Below are 23,252 nucleotides of genomic sequence, written 5' to 3'. Positions count from 1 at the left end.
CATTTTCATATTCAAGATAAAAGAGTTCTACAAATTTATTGACCCATTAACTTTAAAACATTGCATTACAGCACTTTAAATGGAAAGCTGTGAATTATTACTAAGGATGGTTTGTTGAAATGTAAATATCTTGTGAATCATGGCAACGTCAAATCAAACTAGGTCCCAATCAAAATTTTAAAATAAATTCATTTCTGGGTAATAAGAAAAATGACTGCTTATCACCAGTGAGATGGCACTGGGTTCTACCTACTGTCTATAGCACTTCTTCTGAGATTGACAGAATGACCTCAAACCAACTTCCATTAAAAATGAAAAAATATGTCAACTGGCTGCTGTTTTATTAATGGGTACTCACTATCCATAACTCTCAAAAGAACGAGTATATCTTAGTACAAGAATGAAGATTATTAAAAATATCAAACTAATCACAATTTCATTTATAGAATTGAAAGACCTCAGTGATCTTCATCTTTAGAAAACAAAAGTGCCACCCTAGGCACTAGTGTATAATACCAACAAGGGGCAATCACCTTGATATTTATAAGTTAGAAAGGAGCAAAGCGTTTGGAAAGAAAAATCTGCTGTGTTAGGTATGTCAGGAAGGCAACCACACAAGCAAATATAAAAGAAGTTATCTGCATGGATTTATATAATCCTAGACATAAAACACATTATCCAGGGAGTGAAAAACTGACCAAAATCTTTTCTGCCAGTACAGTGATGAAGGCCACACCTCACTGCTGGTGCCACGGTACAGGACCGAGTCATAAATCACTCATTCGCTTTACTTTCCTTAACATTATTTCTGTCTCTTGTCCAGTTGTGGTTAATTTGGGTTCTGGCTTACACAATTTGCTTTAATAACTTGGTTCTCTTCCAAAGCACAGCACAGCTGGTACTTTAATATTAGGTTGAAGCATGAGAAATGGCCGATGCAGGCATACTTCATTTTATCGCACTTCGCTTTATTGTGCTTCACAGATGTTGCGTTTTTTTACAAATTGTAGGCAAGACGCTCAACCCACACAAAAATTATGACTTGCTTTATTGCGATACTTCAGTACTCTCTTTATTACAGTGGTCTGGAACCAAACCCGCAGTATCTCTGCGGTATACTGGTATTTGATCACTTTGACTTGAAAGAATGGCAATTTCCTGCTGTACAAGCTAATACTTGACATGTCGTAGCCCTCACTAGCACCACACCTGCAGCGTATGCATTTAAAGAGAACAGTCACAAGGGGCCTCCACCTCTGTGCACTTGGGTGACTATACACGACATCGGGGAGGCACTAAGTATGAAAGAGCAACTTTTTAATCTTTTACATCCATTGGATCACCATATTATATAATTATATACGTATGTCCTATAGAAATGTCCACAAAGGCAAAATCTACTTGACAGTTACCAAAATTAAGTTGACTGACAACCTATAGGTTCAGCATAATGATTTCTGGGCAATGAGAAGAGCTTGAACGACATACTGCATATAACTATATCCTACCACTATGCTTTCGGAGTGGCCACATCAATATTTTAGGACTTGTGCTGCTGCCCAGAACTCTTCTCTTCCCAGAAGCAGAAGGGCCTGCTCCACTCCGCTCGGGGAGGTCACAGAACCGCCACTGGAGACGTTCTGAGCAGACTGCTCCATCATGTGCTGGTCAGACAAAGGAGGATTTGCACTGAGCTCGGGCTTAACACACTACCTTCTCTGGGGCCGAAATTCTTACCCAGTGCTTCAACCCCGGAGAATGCTCCACCTGCCAGTAGTGTTCCCCCTTTAAACCATTCAACACGAAAACACCAGTAAATCCTCGGCTAGCCATTTTTATCTTTTGCTAACTCCCCAAATGCTGTCCCAGTAAACTGACAACTGCAGCTAAAATGGATGGCACTGCAACATTTTACAACATATCATGGAACTGGACTGCCTTTTCTGTTTTGGAGAAAACACATTGTAATGTCTCCTGGGACTGAGGATAAGAGATTATAGGAACCATTTCTTCCGTCTGATAAAGTAGCTAGTAGCTGGCCCAGAAATCCATAGCAATTAAAAGGCAAATAAAAGTTAAATATAGAATTTGTACATCTATTGTCCATTATAATCAAAGATTTGATCTTGTTAACAAATCATTAATTATTCCTTATCACTAACATCCCCCATCCCCGGGGAAGTAGCAGGTAAGTGATGGGACATTACGAGGCCATTGAAATGCAAATTTGGGGCAGTAGTTGCCAACCATCATTTATTTATCTGTAAATGCAAAATGGGGTTAGTTGTGCTTACCACACAGGGACAGAGTTCAGTTTTTTGAGGCCTGGTCCAGTTCTGTTTAAACTTACCCCATTCAGTAGCTACAGTACTACGTGGCCTAGATACCTACACAGTTATGAAAGGGGTACTTCTCAGAAAGAACAAACAAAATAGAGAACAATTTCTTGGTCAGTCTCTCAAAAGTTATAAAATAATACTGTAGTAACTCAATTCAAAAAATATTTATGGGGAACATAATTGGCTCATTACAAAGGACCAAGCAGAGAATGAAATTTTAGTGATTTGAAAGTTCTCACTTACTAGATGGTATCTTAGTGTTGTCTTAGAATTATAATGATAAATGATCTCTTCTGGGCCAGTTATCAAGTCAGAGTATCTCAGCTCCAAATCTACCATTTCCCACCCCTTGCTTCGTAACACTGGAGCTGGACTCTGTAAACATCTCCTCGGCCAGCTGGCAGAACGTTAAGCTTTGTCAATAGAGGTCAACAGAGATTCTGCAAGGGGAAAGACTCTTCCCTCCAAAACAGCTCTGGCTTGCCCAACCCCGGGAACATGGCACACTGCTTCTACAGGTCAGCTTGGACCATCACATGCCCTCCAGTAACAGTGGGAAGCATCCGAGCAACTCCACCCCTGCCTTGGAGAACTTCGGGACTAGCTCCCACCTGCTCACTCGCAGTAGCAGCCTGGGGGTTCCTTGGTAGCCACCCCCTCTTTGAAGAGGTCCCTTCCTGGAGGAGGGCCTCTCCCAGTCCCTAGTTCCTTCATTATCCATTTCACCTCACCCTAGACTAGGTAGTAGCCGATCTTTTGCTACTTCTGAACCCCTAAGAGTCTCTTTTATTACAGCAGTCAACCATTTTCTACTAGTAAGCAATTCTTTATAATTTGCCTGCTCAGAGAACTAATATGGTTTCTGCCTTCTGACTGATATACCACACCCTGCATCTTCCCTATCTCCCTTCAAGAATTATCAGGAACCAACATCACACCATCCCAAATATTTCACTGTTCCGGGTGGAGACTATTATACAGCTTTTAGAGTCTTCAAGAAGATTCTACTTCCTTTCTTCACACAATTTTGTTGTAGCACATTTCAGACACTTTGAGAGTTCTCTAAAATGTCCAGCCCAATCTAATTTATAGATGACAAGATGGAATTTCTGATATTAGTGAAAATTTACTAAAATGCCTAAATCAAAATGCCATTCACAACGTGACATGTTTACTTTTTATACATATGTTCAGTGAGTTTAATTCAGAGATCGTTTATTAATCATGCTGTTCATCATATTTGCTTAAAGGAGAAAATCTAGCAGTTTGGGGGTATAAATCAGAGAGACATTACTTAGGCACAGACACACAATCCACAATGGAAAGCATATTCTGAATTCAAATAGATTATTTCTCAAAATACTTGTTCATCAACATGTCAACACTTTTCAATGGCAACGAACACTCATTTACTCTTAAATGTTATATGGTGATCAGAAATTAACTAAAAAAACTTAATTTGTTATATATCGGATATGATTTGAGGTCAGTTTCTTACCGTACAATTTAGATTGATTTTTTTTTTTTTAAGAGTAAAATACAAAACAAGTTAATAAATGAAAGGTATGCTGTACTGGGATCTAATTTCCATGGGCTGCCTTCTTTAGTGTAGGTTCAAGGAACTCAACAATTAATTGTATAGGTAGGAACAAAAGAAAAACTTGTAAGTTTAAAACAAAAGGTGCCTTAAAATTTTCAGAAATTTAGGCAGTCTTAGAAACACATTATTGTATCTCTAATATTGTACCTTAAAAACTTTATTGAGAATAGCATGAAAAATATTTTATGCCTATCACTAGCTGAGAGAAATTAACAATAATTATTAAGATCTAAATAAATAGTGCAATATACTACATTCAAACATTGGAAGGCTCAATAGTGTTGAGATGTCAAGATCTCCCTAAATTCATCTATAGATTCAAGGCAATTCCAATCAAAATTCCAGGAAGTCTTTTTTTTAAAAACAAATTAACAAATAGATTTCAAAAATTTTATCAAACTACAAATGACCTAGGAGAGCCAAAGCAATTTTACAACAGAAGAACTAAATTGGAGGACTTATGCTACCTAATTTCAGTACTTATTCTAAAGAAAGGTCATAAAGACAGTGTAGTATTAATGAATAGACAGATAGATTAATGGAAGAATCTATGAAAGGGTCTAGAAATAGATCCAAACATCTAGCATTAGTGATTTTCGAAAAAGGCACTTTAGTGGGAACCAAAAAGAAAAATGTGTTCAACAATTGTTGCTGGAATAACAGAATTTCTGTATCTATATTTAAAAAAATATTAGCTCTTTTGTCACATTTGAAAGTTAATTCAAAATAGAGCATATGCCTAAATGCAAAAGCTAAAATGCCAAGAAAACATGGGGAAAAAATCTTTGAGACTTTAGGGAAGGTAAATATTTCTTAGAATACAAAAAACATGAACTATAAAACAAAATAACATAAACTGTACTTCACTGAGATCAGAGAATTGTGTTCTTTGAAACACCTTGTTAAGGTAACCAAAAGGCAATCCATAGAATGGGAGAAAAACTCATTTCACGTGTGGAAAGGTTTCACTAGACAAAGCAAGGGTAGACTCACAATACAGTACACCCAACTGTGTTCCAAAGTGCTTAAACCAATTTGCATTCCAAAGTAAGTGTAGAGTTCTAGTTGCTCCAAATTCTCACCAGAGTTTGATGATGTCAGACTTTAAGTTTTCAATTTGGTAGATGAGAAATGATAGTTTATTTTGCGTTTAATTTGTGTTTCCCTGAAAATAAGGCTTAGCATGTTGTCATAGGATTATAGCCATTCCTGTTTCCTTTCTGTGAAATGCTCTTTCGACCTTTACCCATTTTTCTGTTCTGCATTTGTCTTTTCCTAGGATTTTTTAAAAATAAGAGTGTGTTTAACAATCTCTTGCCAGTTACCTGTGTTATAGGTAACTTTTCCCTTTTTGTGGCTTTCTTTTCACGTTTTAGGAGGTATTTTTGATTACAGAAGTTTGTAATTTCAATGAAGTTGAATTTATCCATCTTCTTTACTGTTTAGTTGGGCTTTCTGTCAAATGTTTACAGAATCATTCCCCATTCCAAAGTCATGTTTTCCTATATTATCTTTTTAAAGTATTATGGTTTTAGCTTTCATGTTTAAGTCTTTAAATCCATATAAAATTGATTTGTCTTCCTTTTTTTTCCTTTTTGCTATGATGGGTATTAGGGATTCAATTTCATTATTCTTCCTCATGGATAGCCAATGGTAACTATACCATTTACCAAAAGTTCTATCCTTTATTTCACTGATTTACAGTGCTGATCTACAATGCTACATCTACATAGAATCAAATTTGCATGTTATCATAGAACTATTTCTGTGCTGTCTATTCTCTTCCATAGGTCTGTTGGTCTGTTCTGCACCAAAATAATTCTATTAATTACTATAAGTTTCTAATAACTTTTGATGTAAGGTAAGGGAAATCCTTCCACCTTGTTCTTGTTTAGAAGTGTCACGGCTTTTCTTAGCCCATTGCTTTTTCATATGAATTTGAGAATCAGCTTGTTAAATGCAATAACAAAAACAACAACAAGGATCTTATTGATGTTTTGTCTGTAATGGTATTGATTTTTGGAAAATGACATCCTTATAATATTGAGTACTCCTATCCATAAAAGTGTATATTTCCCTATTTATTTAGGTCTTTAAAAACTCTTTCAATAAAATTAAATTGTTTTTCTATAAAAGTCTTGTATATTCTTTGTTAATGCCTAGGTATTTTATATTTTTAGAGTACTATATAGGTTGATTTTGTAATTACATACTTCAAAGAGTTATAAATGAGGATAAGTGAGTTGATATTTGTAAAGTGCCCAAAACAGTGACTGGTCTATATGCGTTTATTGAGTAAAAAATAATAAATTACACATTCCATTTATCTTTGGTATGTTAATTTTAGAATAATTTTGACCAGCTAGTAAAAGAATGAGGTTGAGATTTTTTATTGTTTGTGTGAGATTTACATATTAATTTGGAAACAAGTGAGATATTTACCACATGAAATCATCTTATCCATCCAAGAACTACATGCCTTTTATTTACTCAAATATTATTTTATTTCCCTCAGTAACATATTAGAGTTTCTTTTGATTTCTTAAGTTTATTCTTAGCTATGGGACTTCCTTTGGTTGCCATAATTATTGAGATTTTAAAAAATATTTTGTTTTAAAAATATCAACATTTATTTATCATTTTAATTTATTTTAGTTATACAAATATCCACTCACTGTAAAAAGAAAATATTCTAAACAAATAAGTGTTTCTAGTAAACTTTTCTTATCCCATAATTCCTTTAATTATTGGGTAAATTGAGTATTTTTTGGCATCTGCATTCCTTCTATGGTAAAATGGCCTGTAGTCTTATTTTTGCTGCTGTTGTTGTTGTTGTTTTAACTGTATTTTCTATTGTTTTCTTCCTGGTTTTTAGGGTCTTATTAGTTTGAAAGATCTTTCAAAAAATGATGCTTTTCTACATTTTCTATTTGTTCACTAGTATACAGAAAAGCTACTGATTTTTGAGTATTTGTCTTGCTGATCAGCCATCTAGATACTCATGAGTGATGTGATCTGCCTCAGGTTTTAAAAGCATCACTACCATGGCGACTATGTTCAAACTCCCACTATAAGAGAGAGAAGGGTAGAAGCTGGAAGGCTTGGTAGTAACCTGGGTGAGAAATGAAGTTAGCTAATCAGGGTAGTAACAGCAAAAGTGGTAAGAAGTAGCTGAATTTATAGACATTGGAAGGTAGAGCCAGTAAGGTTTCCTGATAGATTAGATGTTGTGTGTGAGTGGAAGAGATCAGGGATAACTCTAAGAAACTAGAAACATAGAGTGATCATCAACTGAGATGGAGAAGGCCACAAACAGAGCAGGTTTGGGTTGGAAAATCAAGAATTTCAATAATCATTGAGTGTCTGAAGGTACATAATTTCTAGTATCTAGAGTTTTTTGGGGGATTTTTGTTTGTTTGCTTGTCTTTTTGTGAGAGTCTAGCCCTGTCTTTGGCAGTTTCTCTTTGCAGATTCAACATGATGCCAAACATCAAATTCTAAAACACACACAAAGTCAGTGCTACTGTCCTTGAAGTAGTGTTAAAGCCAAGGCAGCCACTGAGCCATCTCTATGGAGCCCCCGGGCACTACAGAACATAATCTGAAAACCAAAGGGAAAAGGTCAGAGCTCTGTGCTTCCTCATTTCATACGAGCGCTCAGGTCCTCCAGGGGACGTGGGCTCTGGCCGCTCCCAGTTGGATTGGTCAGCACCAAGAAGTTCACCAGCACTTCCTGTATAACCACACAAACCAAAGTGTAAAGAAATAAAACAGTGAGGCACCCTATCATTCAACAGTCTTGGAACTGGTGTTATCTAAGGACGTGTCAGGCAATCTACAACCCACTTCACAAAATGCTTCTGTGCACTTCTTACTGAATCGGCACAAGTTCTGTAGCTTACAAAGGGATTAGATTCGATGTTCCCTATTGCTGCTTTTTGATATAAAATTATTTGAACTTATAGGATGAAATATGTTAATTAGTGTGACCCTGGAGGACACATATATTAAGACAAATTTGAAGGAACCATTTTGCAGAACTGACAGACCAAGGTTATTTAAAAACCAGAAGTAGGACTGCCCTATGCCAAATGAAAAAAGGGGAGGGGTGCCCCTGGCAATACAGTGCTAAAACTCGTCATTCAATTTATTACAGGCAGGCAGCCCACTAAACAAGAAATCAAGGAAATTAAAAATTGAACTAAAGTTGAAAACTGAATCAAAGTAACTAATACATATATTAGATGGTTGGCAGAATCTTAGACCAATGCCTCATTACATTCTAGATAAAAATAAATTGTTCTAATGCCTTCGTACTACATTCCTATAAGATACAAATCTCAAAGTACCACAGATGTTATATTTAGCTACTAAACTAAATCCAATATAACACAGGTCCACGAAGCTGGATATATGTGTAGAGAATGCGTTATACAGAAACAACTGTAGCCTGGTAAGCTGATATAAGGTGCCCAAAAGGAGGCATGGGACAAAAGCAAAGATGTTCAGCTTCAAACATTGGGCATAGCTGTGAACTACTGGAACCTATAAAAGCAGATAGAATAACTGGTATAGAGCGAACAAAATAAGATATGCAAGTTCAAGTGGCAGCAATAAACACGAGCGCTCTATAGTTACAATAATAATAAATTAAATTAGTAATTTCATAGAACTCTGTAATTTTAGATGGAAGTGGCCTTAGACATAACCTGTTCAACTTACGTGTTTTATGAAGAGGAACATAAAACCCGCAAGTGTAGTGAATTAATAAAAAAACGATTGCAAATTGAAGTTATTTTTGGAGAACAAGGATGGGATTACATCACCAAACAGGTATTATGCAAGTATCAGAGCTCTGTTAAAAATGATAAAGCTGTTATACAACATAAATTATTTATAAATAAAAACAAAATAGTGAGAAGTTCCATTTGATTTGAGTTTAGTATGTTGATGTGGTTAAAATGAGAAACAAGGTAATAAACAAAGAAATTCATCTAGTTACAAATGATTATTAAAAAAAACTTTGTGTTTTAGTATATTTTTACACAAATCCTCTAGGAACTAATGTGCTTTTCTACAACACATACTCATTCCCACAAACAGTGGGACAAAAGAATATCCTAAATGCATCGGGATTCAAATCCCTTCCAAGACAGATAACCTTAAGGAAGTTACTTAATTTTTGTATCAGTTCACTCATATTTTAAATATTGACGGTAACACCTACCTCCTAAAGTTCTTAGGAGGATTTTAAAAAGTAGTATATACACATATAAATCTCGTAGATAGCAGATGCTTTAATAAGAGCTATTTCCTTTCCTTATCCTTCTATAAACGTTTCTAGTAACAATAATAAATACTAACATTCAACTAACACATGTCAGGCACTTTTCTAAGCGCTTTACATACACAAATTTATTTAATCCTCACAATAACTCTGTGAGGTAGGTGCTATTATTATTCCCATTTTTAGTTAAAGAAACTGAGCCACAAAGCATTAAAGCCACACAGCTCCTGAGTGGTGACGTCAAGACTGAAACCCAAGCAATTCAGAATAATGAAATTCCAATAAAAAGGCTGAGCTACCTAAAGAATTAGCTCTGAGAATAATATAAATGTCATTTATTCACTGTGATTAGTTCCCATTATCTCTTCCATTTTAAAATACAAAGAAAATTGCAATTTGTGCATTAAAGTAGTTTATGGACCAGAAATACCATAGAACACTTAATTAAAATAACTAAAGGTTTCCATATTCTATTGGGTCTCTCTACTCTGGCTACAATTGAAAACTACATATGAAGCTTTAAAAATAACCAATTCCACCCCCTACTTTCTGAATACGAAAACTCCAGGGTAATGCTCAGCCACTTGTATTTTTGAAACACTCTACATAGGATTTTAGTCCTAGCCAGAGTGAAGAATTACAATTCTGAACACAGAAGATGTAATGGCAATGTAAGTCAAGTGGCAGCCAGGATGATTTCCAAAGTAAAACCACAAATGAGAGGTGTTGGTAGAGAACATGGAATGCTGAGCTGGTGCAATGAGAAGAATGAATGAATGAAGTAGATCCCGGAGGAAGAAGCCAAACAGCAGGGCAGGTTTACATCCCAGTGTCAGAAAGGCCAGGTGACAAAAAACGAGGGAAAGCAAACAGAAATGCAGGCTCTCTCTCTGGCTACAGCAGTAACTCAGCAACACAATCTGATGACTTGTTTGTAAACAGTGAAAATATACACCTTCTCCTGTCATTGCTTATCCTTGCAAATGGCATGACCCTTTCCTCAGCATCGCTGCTACTTTTTTTTTTTTTATATTTTGTGATGACTACTAGTCTTGTTATTAATTGTAGTTCAGTGACTTTGAGCTAATCTCGATGATAAAACATTTGAGATTTGCCTTACCTTAAAATTTAGGAAATAAATTCATTATCAAATCATTCTCAACCAACATGAACAGATTCATTAAATAAAATGTGCATGGTGAGATAGCACATGAAGGGGTTGGGGGATCATTTTCATGACAGCAGACTGCAATAAAATAAAGTCAAATATAACACTAGAACAATATAAAACTAAATACAGATTTCACAGAACTAAAATATTCCTCAGGTCACATCTACCTGAGGCTTCCATTTGGGGGTATTACAGCTGAACTAATAAAGAAGGATACAACTATCCAGTTTTTTAGAATCATCGTAACAGAGAAGCAATTTATTCTAACAAACTCTTGGAGTTCTTATCCATTTTCATTTTAATGACTATCTTTTGAGAATTGAATGGAATCTGTGGATCTTTTTCCCAGAACAGAAACACAAATGCACATACCGACAGCATTTCCTGCGTACTACCAATGAGGCCACACACCTTGGCCAGCTGAAGAACCCTAATATTAGAGCATTTCTAAAGACTCTGTAGGGAAAACAAGTCGTTTCCTCTAATCTAAATGTTTCATACCACAGATACAGCCATCTCGTCAGTACCGAGACGTGGATTTTCTATATTATCGTATCCTCACGGCACCAATACATCCCCACACGGATAATTCAGCAGATGGTCATGTTTAAAGGTGACCTAGTACTTGCTGACTGGCTCCCCCTTTTTTGCAAAACTACTTCTGAATCTCCCTTGTTTGTAACACAAGAAGACTGTGTGAAATGGTGAAAAAACACTGCTTTGGAAGACAGGTGTTCTAGTCTAGGCTTGACACTTTTTAGCAGTATGACCTTACAACATTTAACCTGTGCCCTCAATTTATTGTCTGCAGGAAGAACGTTTAATCCCATTTCACAAAACTTTAGTGAGAACTGGGCAAAGTCAGTTTCTTCATCTGATAAATGGGAATAGCAGTAGTACTTATTTGATGGGATTAGAAGATCAAATAACACACGTAAAGTACATAGTAAAATGCTTGGCACCTATTGAGTAAATGCTCAATAACTAGCTATGATTGATGCGCCTTGTATTGTGTTAGGTGTTGGATAAAATATCTGTCTTGCAGGGTAACAAGAGATATATATGGAATTGGAATAAAAAGCATTTTATGAAATAAATGGCATTGCCTCGCCCCATTTCTGCTGAGAGAACGGGGTACTGGGGCACACAGGAAGTTAGTAACATGCTGAGTGGAATCCTGGAGGGACTGCCCATCTCCTCCCCTCCTCAATGGAAGTACTCACTCCCCAAAGTTCACGGGTGGCTGACAAATCCCAGCTGAGTCCCTCTGTGGGATTTGCCTTACGTTGAAGAGAGCTGCCTCACCCAAGGTCACACCCCCTTCTCAGGGTACTGGCACCTTGAATCCAATGACTGATTGACCCCAGGAAATACAGGCCAGGCCGAACCCTTAGCCCCAATTCAGGACAAGTCTGCAGGGCCATCCCAGCTCCAGAGTTCCTGCGGTCAGCTGAAGCTTTCTAGGCAATTGAAATGCAATTCAACTTCTCCACCTGCCCAATCCTGCTTCTTTCGCTGCCCTGAAGGTATTGATCCCGAGAATACGCCTGCATACAAATCTGTCTCAGAGCCTGCTGCCTGGGGAAATGACTTATGACACTTGCCCAAAGTCAAAAAGCTAATGAGAGATCAAAATGGGATTTACTACAGATGTGCCAGCATAATTCCACAATTATAAAATGAGGAGAAGAGACCACATAAAAGAATGAACCAGAAGACCCATAAGGTAACACTGTAAATAGCACCCTAAAATATTCTAATAATGCTTCACTTTGTGGATCCAAACAGAAATGAAGACTCTCTCCTGAAGTTGGGCTGATGTGAAACAAGAGAGCACGATGGAGAAGAAAATGGGGAGGTTATGAAAAAGGGGAACTTCCTGGGATGCTGCTTTCTACTTCACTTCAGAAGCAGATTAACTGGACAGAAAGAGGCTTTAACAACAGAGTCGTTCCTGCTTTTTCTTTTATACAAGAGGAAACTGCGACACAGAGGTGTACTTTACTTACCCAGGGTACAAGGTAATAGAGCGGCCAAGCCTAGGTCTCTAAATCGGCAGAGTCCTTCAGCTTTGTCTTCAATATGTGATTTTGACGTTTTGTGTAAAACGTAACACCCACAAAAGATTCATAGCATTTCATAGCATTTAATTCATATGACTTTTGAATTAAGCATCAGTGTCACTTTTTCCTCCCATCAATGTGGGTAAATTGGGATTTGACTAGGTTAGGAGTTTTCACGGAATGGCTTTACGAGGAAGGTTAGAATTCACTATCTATACCTCTAACTACATTGGCAATTAAAGTTCATCAAATATTGTATCTTAATAGCCTGATCTCAAAATGAGGATAATAATTATTATCTCATTCAATAGGATGCTATAGAGACTAATTATTTAATGGCATTCTAAATGCCACATAAACAAATACATGCAGCAACTTCTAAAAGGTTAACATTATAACTGGTTCGTTTTATACATAACTGATTGAAAAGAGCCTAAGTAAGATACAGAACATTTAGACATCTAACTGTTTCCAACCAGGAGAGCAATATTTAAACTGATAAATATAAATTTAATGAAAACATCCCAATTCAAAGAAGAAAGGTCTTGAAAATCCCTATGGTAGGCAAATTCACCATGAAATCTAAGACCTTTGATGAAAGAGTAATGGAATGGAAGTTAAAAGCACATGATTATATTTTATAACTATTAAAATAAAACATGGCAGCCATAATTAATGAGGAAAATATCCAGGACATTTGACATGTTTTAAACTAATAGGTACTAACTATAGCATTCATTTTTATATATTATGTCTTGCTTTCTAGAAAGCATTAAGAATCTGTCTTTTGGTTCAATGACATAATCATAAATGTAATTTGCTAAGAAGCATTCCCTTCAGCCCTTTGTACATCTAATCTTATCCAAACTGCTCAAAGAACAAACTTGGTTCTAAAACACTAAAATATTTCAAATGTTTGGGAATATTCCATTTACCTTGCTTGGAAAGGAGGCACCATGCAAAGTCCCTCCCTGTAGTACTGCTCGGCCCAGGGTTTCCCTCACCTCAGAAACAGGCCTTATGACACCACTGTATGTGCTTTAGCTCCCTGTCTTTTAACAACAAGAGCAGGACTAAGCCCCTTCGATTCTTTTATCAATTCCCAAGGCTTCTTTGAAAAAACTCTATTTCGACCCTGCCATAGTCTTTTAATTCCCTTTCTCCTGACCCATTTCTTCTTTTTCTAGTTAGTGATAATTTGCAGATGAAAATATTATAGTTAAAAGATAAGACACACAGAAGCAAAAGCATGAATATCAGAGTTTTATATAAAGATCAATGGTGGTTAGAAAAGGCATGATACTATCACTAATCGAGGTAACTAAAATAACGTGGTGCAAACGAATCTACCTGGCGACCAGCCAATGGCTTGGGTGGAATCAGTCACCAATGCATTAACGTACAAGTATGGTGCTCCTATATTTACATACAGATACTTATACTGAGCTATGGGGAAATTACAGAGAAACAGCGCTTATGTTCACGTTCCTTGCAGAGAAGTATAAAACACAAGAGAACACTGTTTAGAAATTATACAAAACATGTTGGACTAAATTAGTGGTCTTCAAAATAAGTAACGCCCTTCAAATGGGAACATCTTAAGACATCTTAAAACAGTTTTAAAAGCACAAATAGTTTTAAGAAATAGTTTAAAGGAATTAATTTTTGGATGCTAAATATGCAAATGACTATCTTCCCTAAAACTTTGAAGGTAGAAATGATCTCTCTTCAAGGAAGATTATCAAAGATGGAAGATTTCTGACGTTTTAAAGGAAAGTCTGTCATGTATTTTTAAGAAATGGTTGATCATAGATATCAAATAATTATGGTAAAAATTCTCTTGAATATATTAAAGAGAACAATAGTTCAATTTTAAATGTCAATATTCACAATATCCTCAAAGGCATAAGTTTTCAGGTCATAGCAGCTTGAGTTCAAATTAAGGTTCACCACTTTTTTGGCTGAGTCACTTTGAAGAAATCTTATTTTCTATTTTAAAGATCAAATGAGGGGATACAAAAGAAAGTGCTTTTTAAATTACAAAGTGATAGCACAAGTTCGTCATTAAGCCTTTTTCAACGAGGCACCACTGAACAGTAGCAAGTTTGCATAACGGTCCAACACATGAGCTCTGGAACCAACAGACAGTACGGAGACAAACACTGCCACTTCTTAGACGTCTGATCTCAGCCAGGTTAACTGCACCTCTCTGTGCCCCGCTAGCGTTTGTGTGTATGACGGAGATAATGGAGATACCCACTTTATAGGGCTGGTATTAGGATTAAGTGAGTTAATGGACTTAGAGAGCTTAAAATTGTGCTCAAAAGAATTAGTTGCTTTGCTATTGCTGGTGGTGGTATTGTTATTATTATCCTCTGATTCTCAGTGTAAACTAGAGATCAAGAGATTGCCAACACGAATAAATATTTATTGCATACGAGACAACACAAGGAGGAGGGCAGCTAAGTATATAACAGGGCTTCAGTAATAGAAGCCACTAATATAGCGCCTTGGTTTCACAGCAAAAGTATGTGACAATGATCCAATGAAGTTTTCTGCTGTCATAACTACCAAAGTAACATCTCTCTTTCCTTTGCTTAAAGGCCAAAAACCTAAGAGAACACATTGTAATTTGTTCTACAAAGAACATCTTGTGATGTATTTGGTAGGGTTATTTGGTCCTTAAGATGACACAATGCTAGAAATGATTTTGCAATATGGCAGGAACACTTTGACCTTACATAAAAGAATTCTAACACTGAAGTACCAAAAGCCATCATTATAAAATACCCTAACCTATTATCAACATACCAACCACAGAACGGAAGCAATGTGACAGAAGCCCTTTGAGCTCTGATTGTAATTTTTTCATCATTTTAAAACTGTTATTGGAATATTTTTTAAATTAGAGGCAATTCACAATTCCTCATTCATGCTCTTTAAAATACATATATTTTAAAGAAAAAATTGGTGTTCCACCTCTACCCCTGACTTTTCAAATGACATTCAAGGCAAGTTGCATAATTTTTCAGAAATTATTTTAGAAAAGTTTTAACTTGAAGCTAGCTTTCACAAATTTTGGATAAAATCTTGACCCAAATGTGAAAACACAAAGCTCAAAAATATGTTAGTTTAAGTATTTAAAAGACCACATTTTAACTTTTGAAAAGAAGTTCGGGTAACTATAACATAGTTATATGGTAAATCTTTATACTGCTTTCTAATAATCATTTAAGCATTCTATATGAGTTAAAACTCAGGATATGTTCAATGTTCTTAGATTTTTGTTAACAATATGTATTGAGAAGCAATAGATCAGCATTAGGAATTTTAAAACTTACAAGTATGTCTGGCCAGTGAGTAGTTGGATCCACCACTAGTCAAACCAAATCCCTCAGGAATTTGACTAGAGCTTCGAGGTCTGGTCAACAGTTTAGGAGGTTCAATTTCAGCACCAAATTCAGCTCCGATTACTCCTAGTAAAACAATAGCAGTAGCTTGTTTCCGTCTTTCCTCATATGATGTGGAAATTTTTTTCATTTGTGGGACACTGGATAAGCAACCTGTAAATAAAACATAAGAATATAAATTAAAAGAATACCAACATAAAAAAGACATATGATTAGAAAAACATTCAAGATTGTTCATTCAGGAAAGAATAGTCATTTCAACAAACGGTACCAAACGGTACCGGGACTACTGGTTATCCACACGTGAAGAAAAGAACTTGGACTTCTACCTCTCACCATACAAAAAAAAAAATAAACTCAAAATGGATCCCAGCCCTAAATATAAGAGCGAAAACTAAAGAACTTGCAAAAGAAAATATAGATGCATATTTTCGTGATCTTCAGCTAGGCAATGACTTCTTAGATATGATACCAAAGCACAGGTAATTTAAAAATATTTTTTAAGTAGACTTCAACAATATTAAAAATTTTTGCACTTCAAATAGCAGTATCAAGAAAGTAAAGTCTAGATAGAAAGTAAAGTCTAGTCTGAACACATAGACTGAGAGAAAATATTGTCAATCAATATTTCCAATAAGGGAATGCATCCAGAATACATCTCTTACAACTCAATAATAAGAAAACCCAACTTTTAAAATGGGCGATTTGAATACATATTTCTTCAAAGATGTATGAATGGCCAATATGCACATTAAAGATGCTCAACATCATTGGTCATTAGGAGAATGTGAATTGAAACCACGAGACACCACTTCATGTCCACTGGAATGGTTGTGATAAAAAGGACAGAACATAAATAACTTGTTGTTGAGGATTTACAGAAATTGAAACCCTTGTGCATTCTGGAGGGAATGTACAATAAAATGGTATCAGTACTTTGGAAAACTGTGGCAGTTCCTCAAAAAGTTAAACATAGAGTTACCATATGGCCCAGCAATTCCACTCCTGGGTATCTACCCAAGAGAAATGAAAACAAACTTACACACAAAAACTTTTAAATGAACGTTCACAACAACATTATTCATAATAGCCAAGAAATGGAAAAAAGTCAAATGTCCATCAACTGATGACTGGATAAACAAAATGTGGCATATCCATAAAATAAAATATTGATCATGAATAAAAAGGAATAAAGTACCAATACATACTGCAATATGGATAATCTTGAAAACATTATGCTAAGGGAAAGGTCTTCACAAAGGATCACACATTGTATGATTCCATTTGCATGAAAACGCCCAGAATAGGCAAATCTATACAGACAGAAAGTAGGTTAGTGATTGCCTAGAGCTAGGACAGGGGTGAAATAGTTAATGATGGCTACTGAGTGCTAGATTTTTGAGATGCTGAAAATGTTCTAAAATTAAATTATGGTTATAGCTGCACAATTCCAAATATACTAAGAATCACCAAATTCTACATTTTAAAAGGATGGATTTTATAAAATACAAATTATATCTCAATAAATCTCTTTTAACAAAAGACTGCTCATTAACTCATTTATTAATTTGCTCACTAATTTAAGGAATATTTATTGAGCATCTACTTTGGGCCAGAGAATTGCAAACATAAAAATAAATAGTCCAGGTTCTCAAGAAGCTCACTAGTGCATGAAAAAAAGAGCGCCTGTTCTTAAATGCTGAAATTAAGACTCAAAGGATAATAGGAGTTTGCCAGACAGTACGAGGGATGGGCATCACAGGATGTGGAGTACAGAATAAGGAACACAGTCAGTGGAACTTTACAGCTACTATGACGTCAGAGGGGTAGTAGATTGGGGGAGAGGGGTTATCACTTTGTGAGGGGTATAAATGTCTAACTATTACATTGTTTTGTACACCTGAAATTGAAAAAAAAACAACAAAAAACTGAGAAGGCAAAGGATGAGTATTTCGTCCAGATGGACCAGAATACAGACGCACAACTGGCATTTGAAGAAATACTTATAACCTGGACAAAGCTCAACATAATTTCATATTCAGAAGAGATATCATCATGATATCCAAAACATAATGGAAAACAATTGTAAATTTTTATTAAAGTATCAATAAATAGGAGGTAAGTAGAGGAATCACATTCCTAACACATAACAATAACACTGCTTAGTTTCTTTTCCCAATCTTTCTCTCAGTAAGGTATACACCACATTCACTCTCCCCAAATTCTAAGACTTAGTCCTTTGCTCAGTCTTACCTGCTTTCTAGTTCTGCTCCTTTCTACAAATGATCTGCCTTTTATTTTATGTTTGATATTTATTATGTGATTTATATGCATCCATAAAATTACATAGAGAACATAGAAAGAGTATCATGATGTACCTGCACACAATCAACTTTTTATAATCTAAATGTTTTTCTATAGGTGATGAATTTCAGATTTTTTAGAAAATAATTAACTGGGCCGGCCCGGTGGCTCAGGCGGTTAGAGCTCCATGCTCCTAACTCCGAAGGCTGCCGGTTCGATTCCCACATGGGCCAGTGGGCTCTCAACCACAAGGCTGCGGTTCAACTACTCAAGTCCCGCAAGGGATGGTGGGCTCCGCCCCCTGCAACTAAGATTGAACACGGCACCTTGAGCTGAGCTGCCTCCCAGATGGCCCAGTTGGTTGGAGTGCATCCTCTCAACCACAAGGTTGCCGGTTCAACTCCCGCAAGGGATGGTGGGCTGCGCCCCCTGCAACTAGCAACAGCAACTGGACCTGGAGCTGAGCTGCGCCCGACACAACTAAGACTGAAAGGACAACAACTTGAAGCTGAACAGCACCCTCCACAACTGAGATTGAAAGGACAACAATTTGACTTGGAAAACAGGCCTGGAAGTACACACTGTTCCCCGATAAAGTCCTGTTCCCCTTCCCCAATAAAATCTTTAAAAAAAAAAAAATAAATAACTAACGTAGACATAACTATAGTCTACTATAGATTGTGTCTTGACTTCACTACTCCTTCCTCATGCCCCAAATATCACCACGATCTTGACTTTATCAAATGTTTTCTATCTATTATATAACTATACCAACGTTACCTGCAATGTGATGTATTTTCTGGCCTTGAACTATGTTTGCATTCCTGGGATAAACTCTGGATGAACTGATGAGTGGATGGATGGTGAAGGATGAATAGATGGATGCCCATCGATCAATCAATAGGTAGGTAGGTAGGTAGGTAGGTAGGTAGATAAACAGACCAATACACAGACTCTGAACTAAATCTGCTAATAGTTTTTTTTACATTTATGTCCATAGGTGAGATTGGACGATAATTTTCTTTTCATATACTATTCTTATTGGGTCTTAGTAGCAATATAATACAAGCCTCAAAAACCGAGTTAAGTAACTTTTTCTCCCCAATTTTTTGAAAACAGTTATAGGGATCTTGAAGTTTAATGAAAATTCTCCTGTAAAATTATCAGGGCCTGTGTCTCTGGGAACTCCTCCCCCAGAGCCAGAGGGCAGGGTTTGATAAAGGTGTCGGGGAGGAGCACGTATTTTAAATTATGGAGGAAGTAATATTTTAAATTATGAATTCATTTTCTGTAATAGTTACTTATTATTTTGTTTGATTTTCTATTTCTTCTAGAGTCTCTCTGACAGCTAATAGTTTTAAAATAATTATGTATTTCATCGAAGTTTTTAAATTTATATTGGTGTGAAGTTATTTATAATATTCTCTGTGATTTAAAAATCTCAATTGTATCAAGTGCTATAATCCCTTTACATACAGTTTATTTGTGCATTCTCTAATTATTTTTCATGACTTTCTTCATCAGTTTTGCTAGAAATATATATCTTTTCAGATTTTCAAAAAAAAAGAAAAGAAAAGAAACTTTGGTTTTGATCTTACTGTTTCATTGCTTTCTGTTTCACTAATTTCTGCTGTTATTTGTTCTGTTTCTTCTTCCACTTTCTTTAGGTTTTCTAATCTCTCTTTCTCTGTTTTGTTTCTAGGTTCTTAGGTTAAACACAATTGACTTACGTTCATTATTTTCTGTTTTGATTATCATTGCTAGTCACATAGTGAATACCATTTTCCTCTTCTTTTTTGGTAATTCAGCCTCAGTTTTAACTGAGTAGCAATGTACTCACATCCTTTCAATGTCCTTCCAGGAACTGAGGAAGCCAAAGTCTCCCTCCTGGAAAGCATCTAATAGTTTCAGCTCAGATCATTGCATTTCTATTCCATGACTTGTCCATGGAGATAACTGTCTTTCCTGAGCCTACTTATACCTCTTTGGTTTTCTATTTGTATATTTTATCCATCATAGCTATAGATTTGGTAGAGAGGGATTTAAAAAGTGAACTTCGGGAGCCATCTTGATTGGAGGTCAGCGCTCTCTGCTCCTTCTACCATTAATCTATGTAGCTTTTCTGGCCTCTTTCAGTACATTGTTCTATACCTTAACTGAATCAATACTATCAAGGGCCCTCAGAACTCAGTATGCCAACCGAGAAATTAGCCGAAGGGACCCGTGAGTACTTTTAGACGTTTCATTTTGTCTCTTCATTCTTTCACTCTGTCATTCTATGCTATTAGAGGTAAGGCAGTCGAAAAGCAACAGCAGAGGCTACAGCAGCACCAAACCATGGGAAGCCTTTGTAGGGCACCTGAAGACGTTTAACCTTTGGTCAATGGGAAGCCACTGAACAATTCTGTATAAGGTGGTGACATCAGATTCGTGCATTGTTAGAAAAGATCGCATGATAGCGGAAGTATGGAAGGTCAGTTGTGAAGCAAAATGAGACAGCGGTCAAGTAGGACCAAAAAAGAACCAGTATGACGATCCAGTGGAAAAGAGTAAGTCCCAGTGGTGGCAGAAGGTCATTTGTTCCATCGGTTAGTCATTCAGCATATAAAAATTGAACATCTAGTGTACACATGGCATTATACTAATATAAATTAATATGAATTAATTGGGAGAAAAGCAAAGCCCCGTCCTTATTGAACTTAAAGGCTACTAAGCAGAAATTAGAAATGTAAAGGTTACAAAATCAATGAGAACTTTATAGACTGAGAGAACAGTATGTTTAAGACTCTAAAGCATGAAGGAATTTGTTGATTTCTATTTCAGGGATAAGTAATTGAGCTGGAACTCTAGGAGCCAAGCGGGGAATGGTAGAAAATGAGGCAAGAAAGGGCCAAGTACAGATGGCTCTGTTGGTCATATTCTCATTTCAATTAGTATCCTTTGAACATGGGAAGATAAGATAGGGTTCAAGCCACAGAGTACATGTAGGGTTTTAGAAAACCACTCAGCGGTGTATGAAGAATGCTGGAGCTGAGGTGATCAGTTAGGAGGCTATTGTACAAACCAAAGTGAGAGATGTAAATTGGTTTGGCATTGGGATGTTAACAGGAGACACAGAGAAGTGACTAGCTTTAAGATCCACAGAGAGGTCTGTGTAGATGATTGCAGGAAGACGTCAGGTGTCCTGCCCTGAATTCTTCTAAAAATCAGAATTAACTGAAACAAAAGTAAAACAAAACAAAACCCTTGGTAAGAACAGTTAAGTATGGCCTTTCCAGAAGCTGAATGAAAAAACCTGTAGAGCACAAAGCTTTTAAGTATACACTTTAAATTCCATTTATTTAGCTGTAATGAGAGGCAGAGTAGAATGTGGGCAAGAAGATCTAGTTGAGTCCAAGAAATGGAAATGGTAGGGTATTATAAAGAATTTAAGAGTTGGGAAGGAAGAACTAAGAGAGTGGTATAAAGTACTTAAGGAAAAATGGGCGGGGGGAGTTGGTTGTCTAGAAAACCAAGATGGCAACATCAAAGAGTAGTTACTGTTTATTTGGATTCCAAGAAAACTTTGGTGCAGTTGAGTACAAAACAGATTTGTTGTTGTTGCGCCAGTTTCTTAGCTTCTGCATGTCACACTTTATTGTTTAAAAAAAAACTTAGTTCTAGATATTTGCCATTAGTTTTTAAACAGTGTATATAGAATGACAAAGTCTAAGATGAGTCTACAGAGAATAGATTCATCTTTCAAAATATTCTAATTCGTTTCTATAAGATGTTTGTTATTACTCATTTTCCTAATTTAGTTTTGCACAGTATATTTCAAATCACATGCAGGCTGCTTTATAATGATGTTCCTCTAATGTTATAAAATTACTTTATAACTTCTAGGGTCAGGGTAAGTCATATTTCATAACTTAACATTTCTTACAAACAGCCTCAATTAAAATGTTTGAAGATATTTAGGTAACATAAGAAGTATCTTCTAATCTGATACCATAGTACACATTTCTTTTTTGTGGATTTTTCTAGTTGTATAAGGACAAAGAAAAAAATGTTAGTAAAAATATTAGTATGTACATGTGATTATAGATTCAAAGTATGACACTGATTTGTGATAGTTGATAGTAACTAAAGGGGAAAATAAAACCCTAAAAGCTTAACCATACGAAGAAGAAAAAAAAAAATCAATAATCACTGCCTGTGTATTTAGAAGGATGAAAACGGACCCTAATTCTGGGCAAAGTGGTATTTAACAGTTTGGTCATCTATATCTCAGCACATGCATTTAAAAACCGACTTTATTTATGTGCAAGAACAGACACAAGGAGTAAGAGCTCTGTGCGAGAACCTAGATTCCCCAGTCTTTATTTTACCCTTTACATAGTATTCTTGAAACAGGAAGCAAACCAGCTCCCCTCCCCCAGGCCTCAGCAAGAGCATGCTCCATAACAATAGTTCAAAGGAAAGCTCTATTCTGCAGTTGCACTGATTGTTCTGTCAGCTGACCTCTGCAGAAGGGAATTGCTAACCGCTGCCTTGCTCCTTAGCTGACAAATGAATGATCGCAGCTCCATCTATTTTCACTATGGCTGCCTCTAGCCCAGGTGCTCAGACAGAGAACCCGGTGTGACATCTTAGATCAAGATGAATTGGCACAAACTCCTGATCCAAGATTGTTTTATACCATTTAATTTAGTTTCTTCCCCTGCTTGGATGAGCACAGCTCTGGTTATGGATTTCTATTCTAATGTACTGAAGCAGGCCCTGAAAGAAGCCAATGAAGCAGCTGCTGGAGCAAGGGACTGCGGGGATACTGATCAATAGGCAAGGCATTGACCCCAGCCGTTCAGCCTCTGCAACGGCCTCGGCTTGAAGGGGGCGGGGGTGGGGATGGGGGAGGGCACAGAAGCACACATGGGCTGCTTCCAGTAGGAAATTAAACAACGGGGGCATTTGGAGAGCTCCGCCTCTGCCCTGGTCCCCCACCTTCTCTAGGTTCCTTTTGTTTAATTACCTCAATCTTGTCTTAACTCCCACCCTCAGGAAAGAATTAAGACTTGAGGGAAGTTTTAATAATGTAC

At 36.4% G+C, this 23,252-nt stretch overlaps 1 protein-coding gene across 2 annotated transcripts in view; it reads right to left on the bottom strand.

Moving 5' to 3' along the window:
* The window catches only part of WDR7 (WD repeat domain 7), a 300,771-nt gene that overhangs the window by 113,817 nt on the left and 163,702 nt on the right, over window positions 1-23,252 (bottom strand). For both annotated transcript variants that reach the window (XM_033087148.1, XM_033087149.1), the window contains one exon: window positions 15,802-16,023. In XM_033087148.1, coding sequence (XP_032943039.1) covers window positions 15,802-16,023 — 222 coding nt within the window. The remainder of the gene's footprint in view (window positions 1-15,801; window positions 16,024-23,252) is intronic.

Source organism: Rhinolophus ferrumequinum, chromosome 19, assembly GCF_004115265.2.
Source record: "Rhinolophus ferrumequinum isolate MPI-CBG mRhiFer1 chromosome 19, mRhiFer1_v1.p, whole genome shotgun sequence".
In the NCBI taxonomy this organism is placed as follows: domain Eukaryota; kingdom Metazoa; phylum Chordata; class Mammalia; order Chiroptera; family Rhinolophidae; genus Rhinolophus; species Rhinolophus ferrumequinum.
The sequence above is the reverse complement of the archived record's forward strand: the minus strand, read 5'-3'. Positions and strand labels throughout refer to the sequence as shown.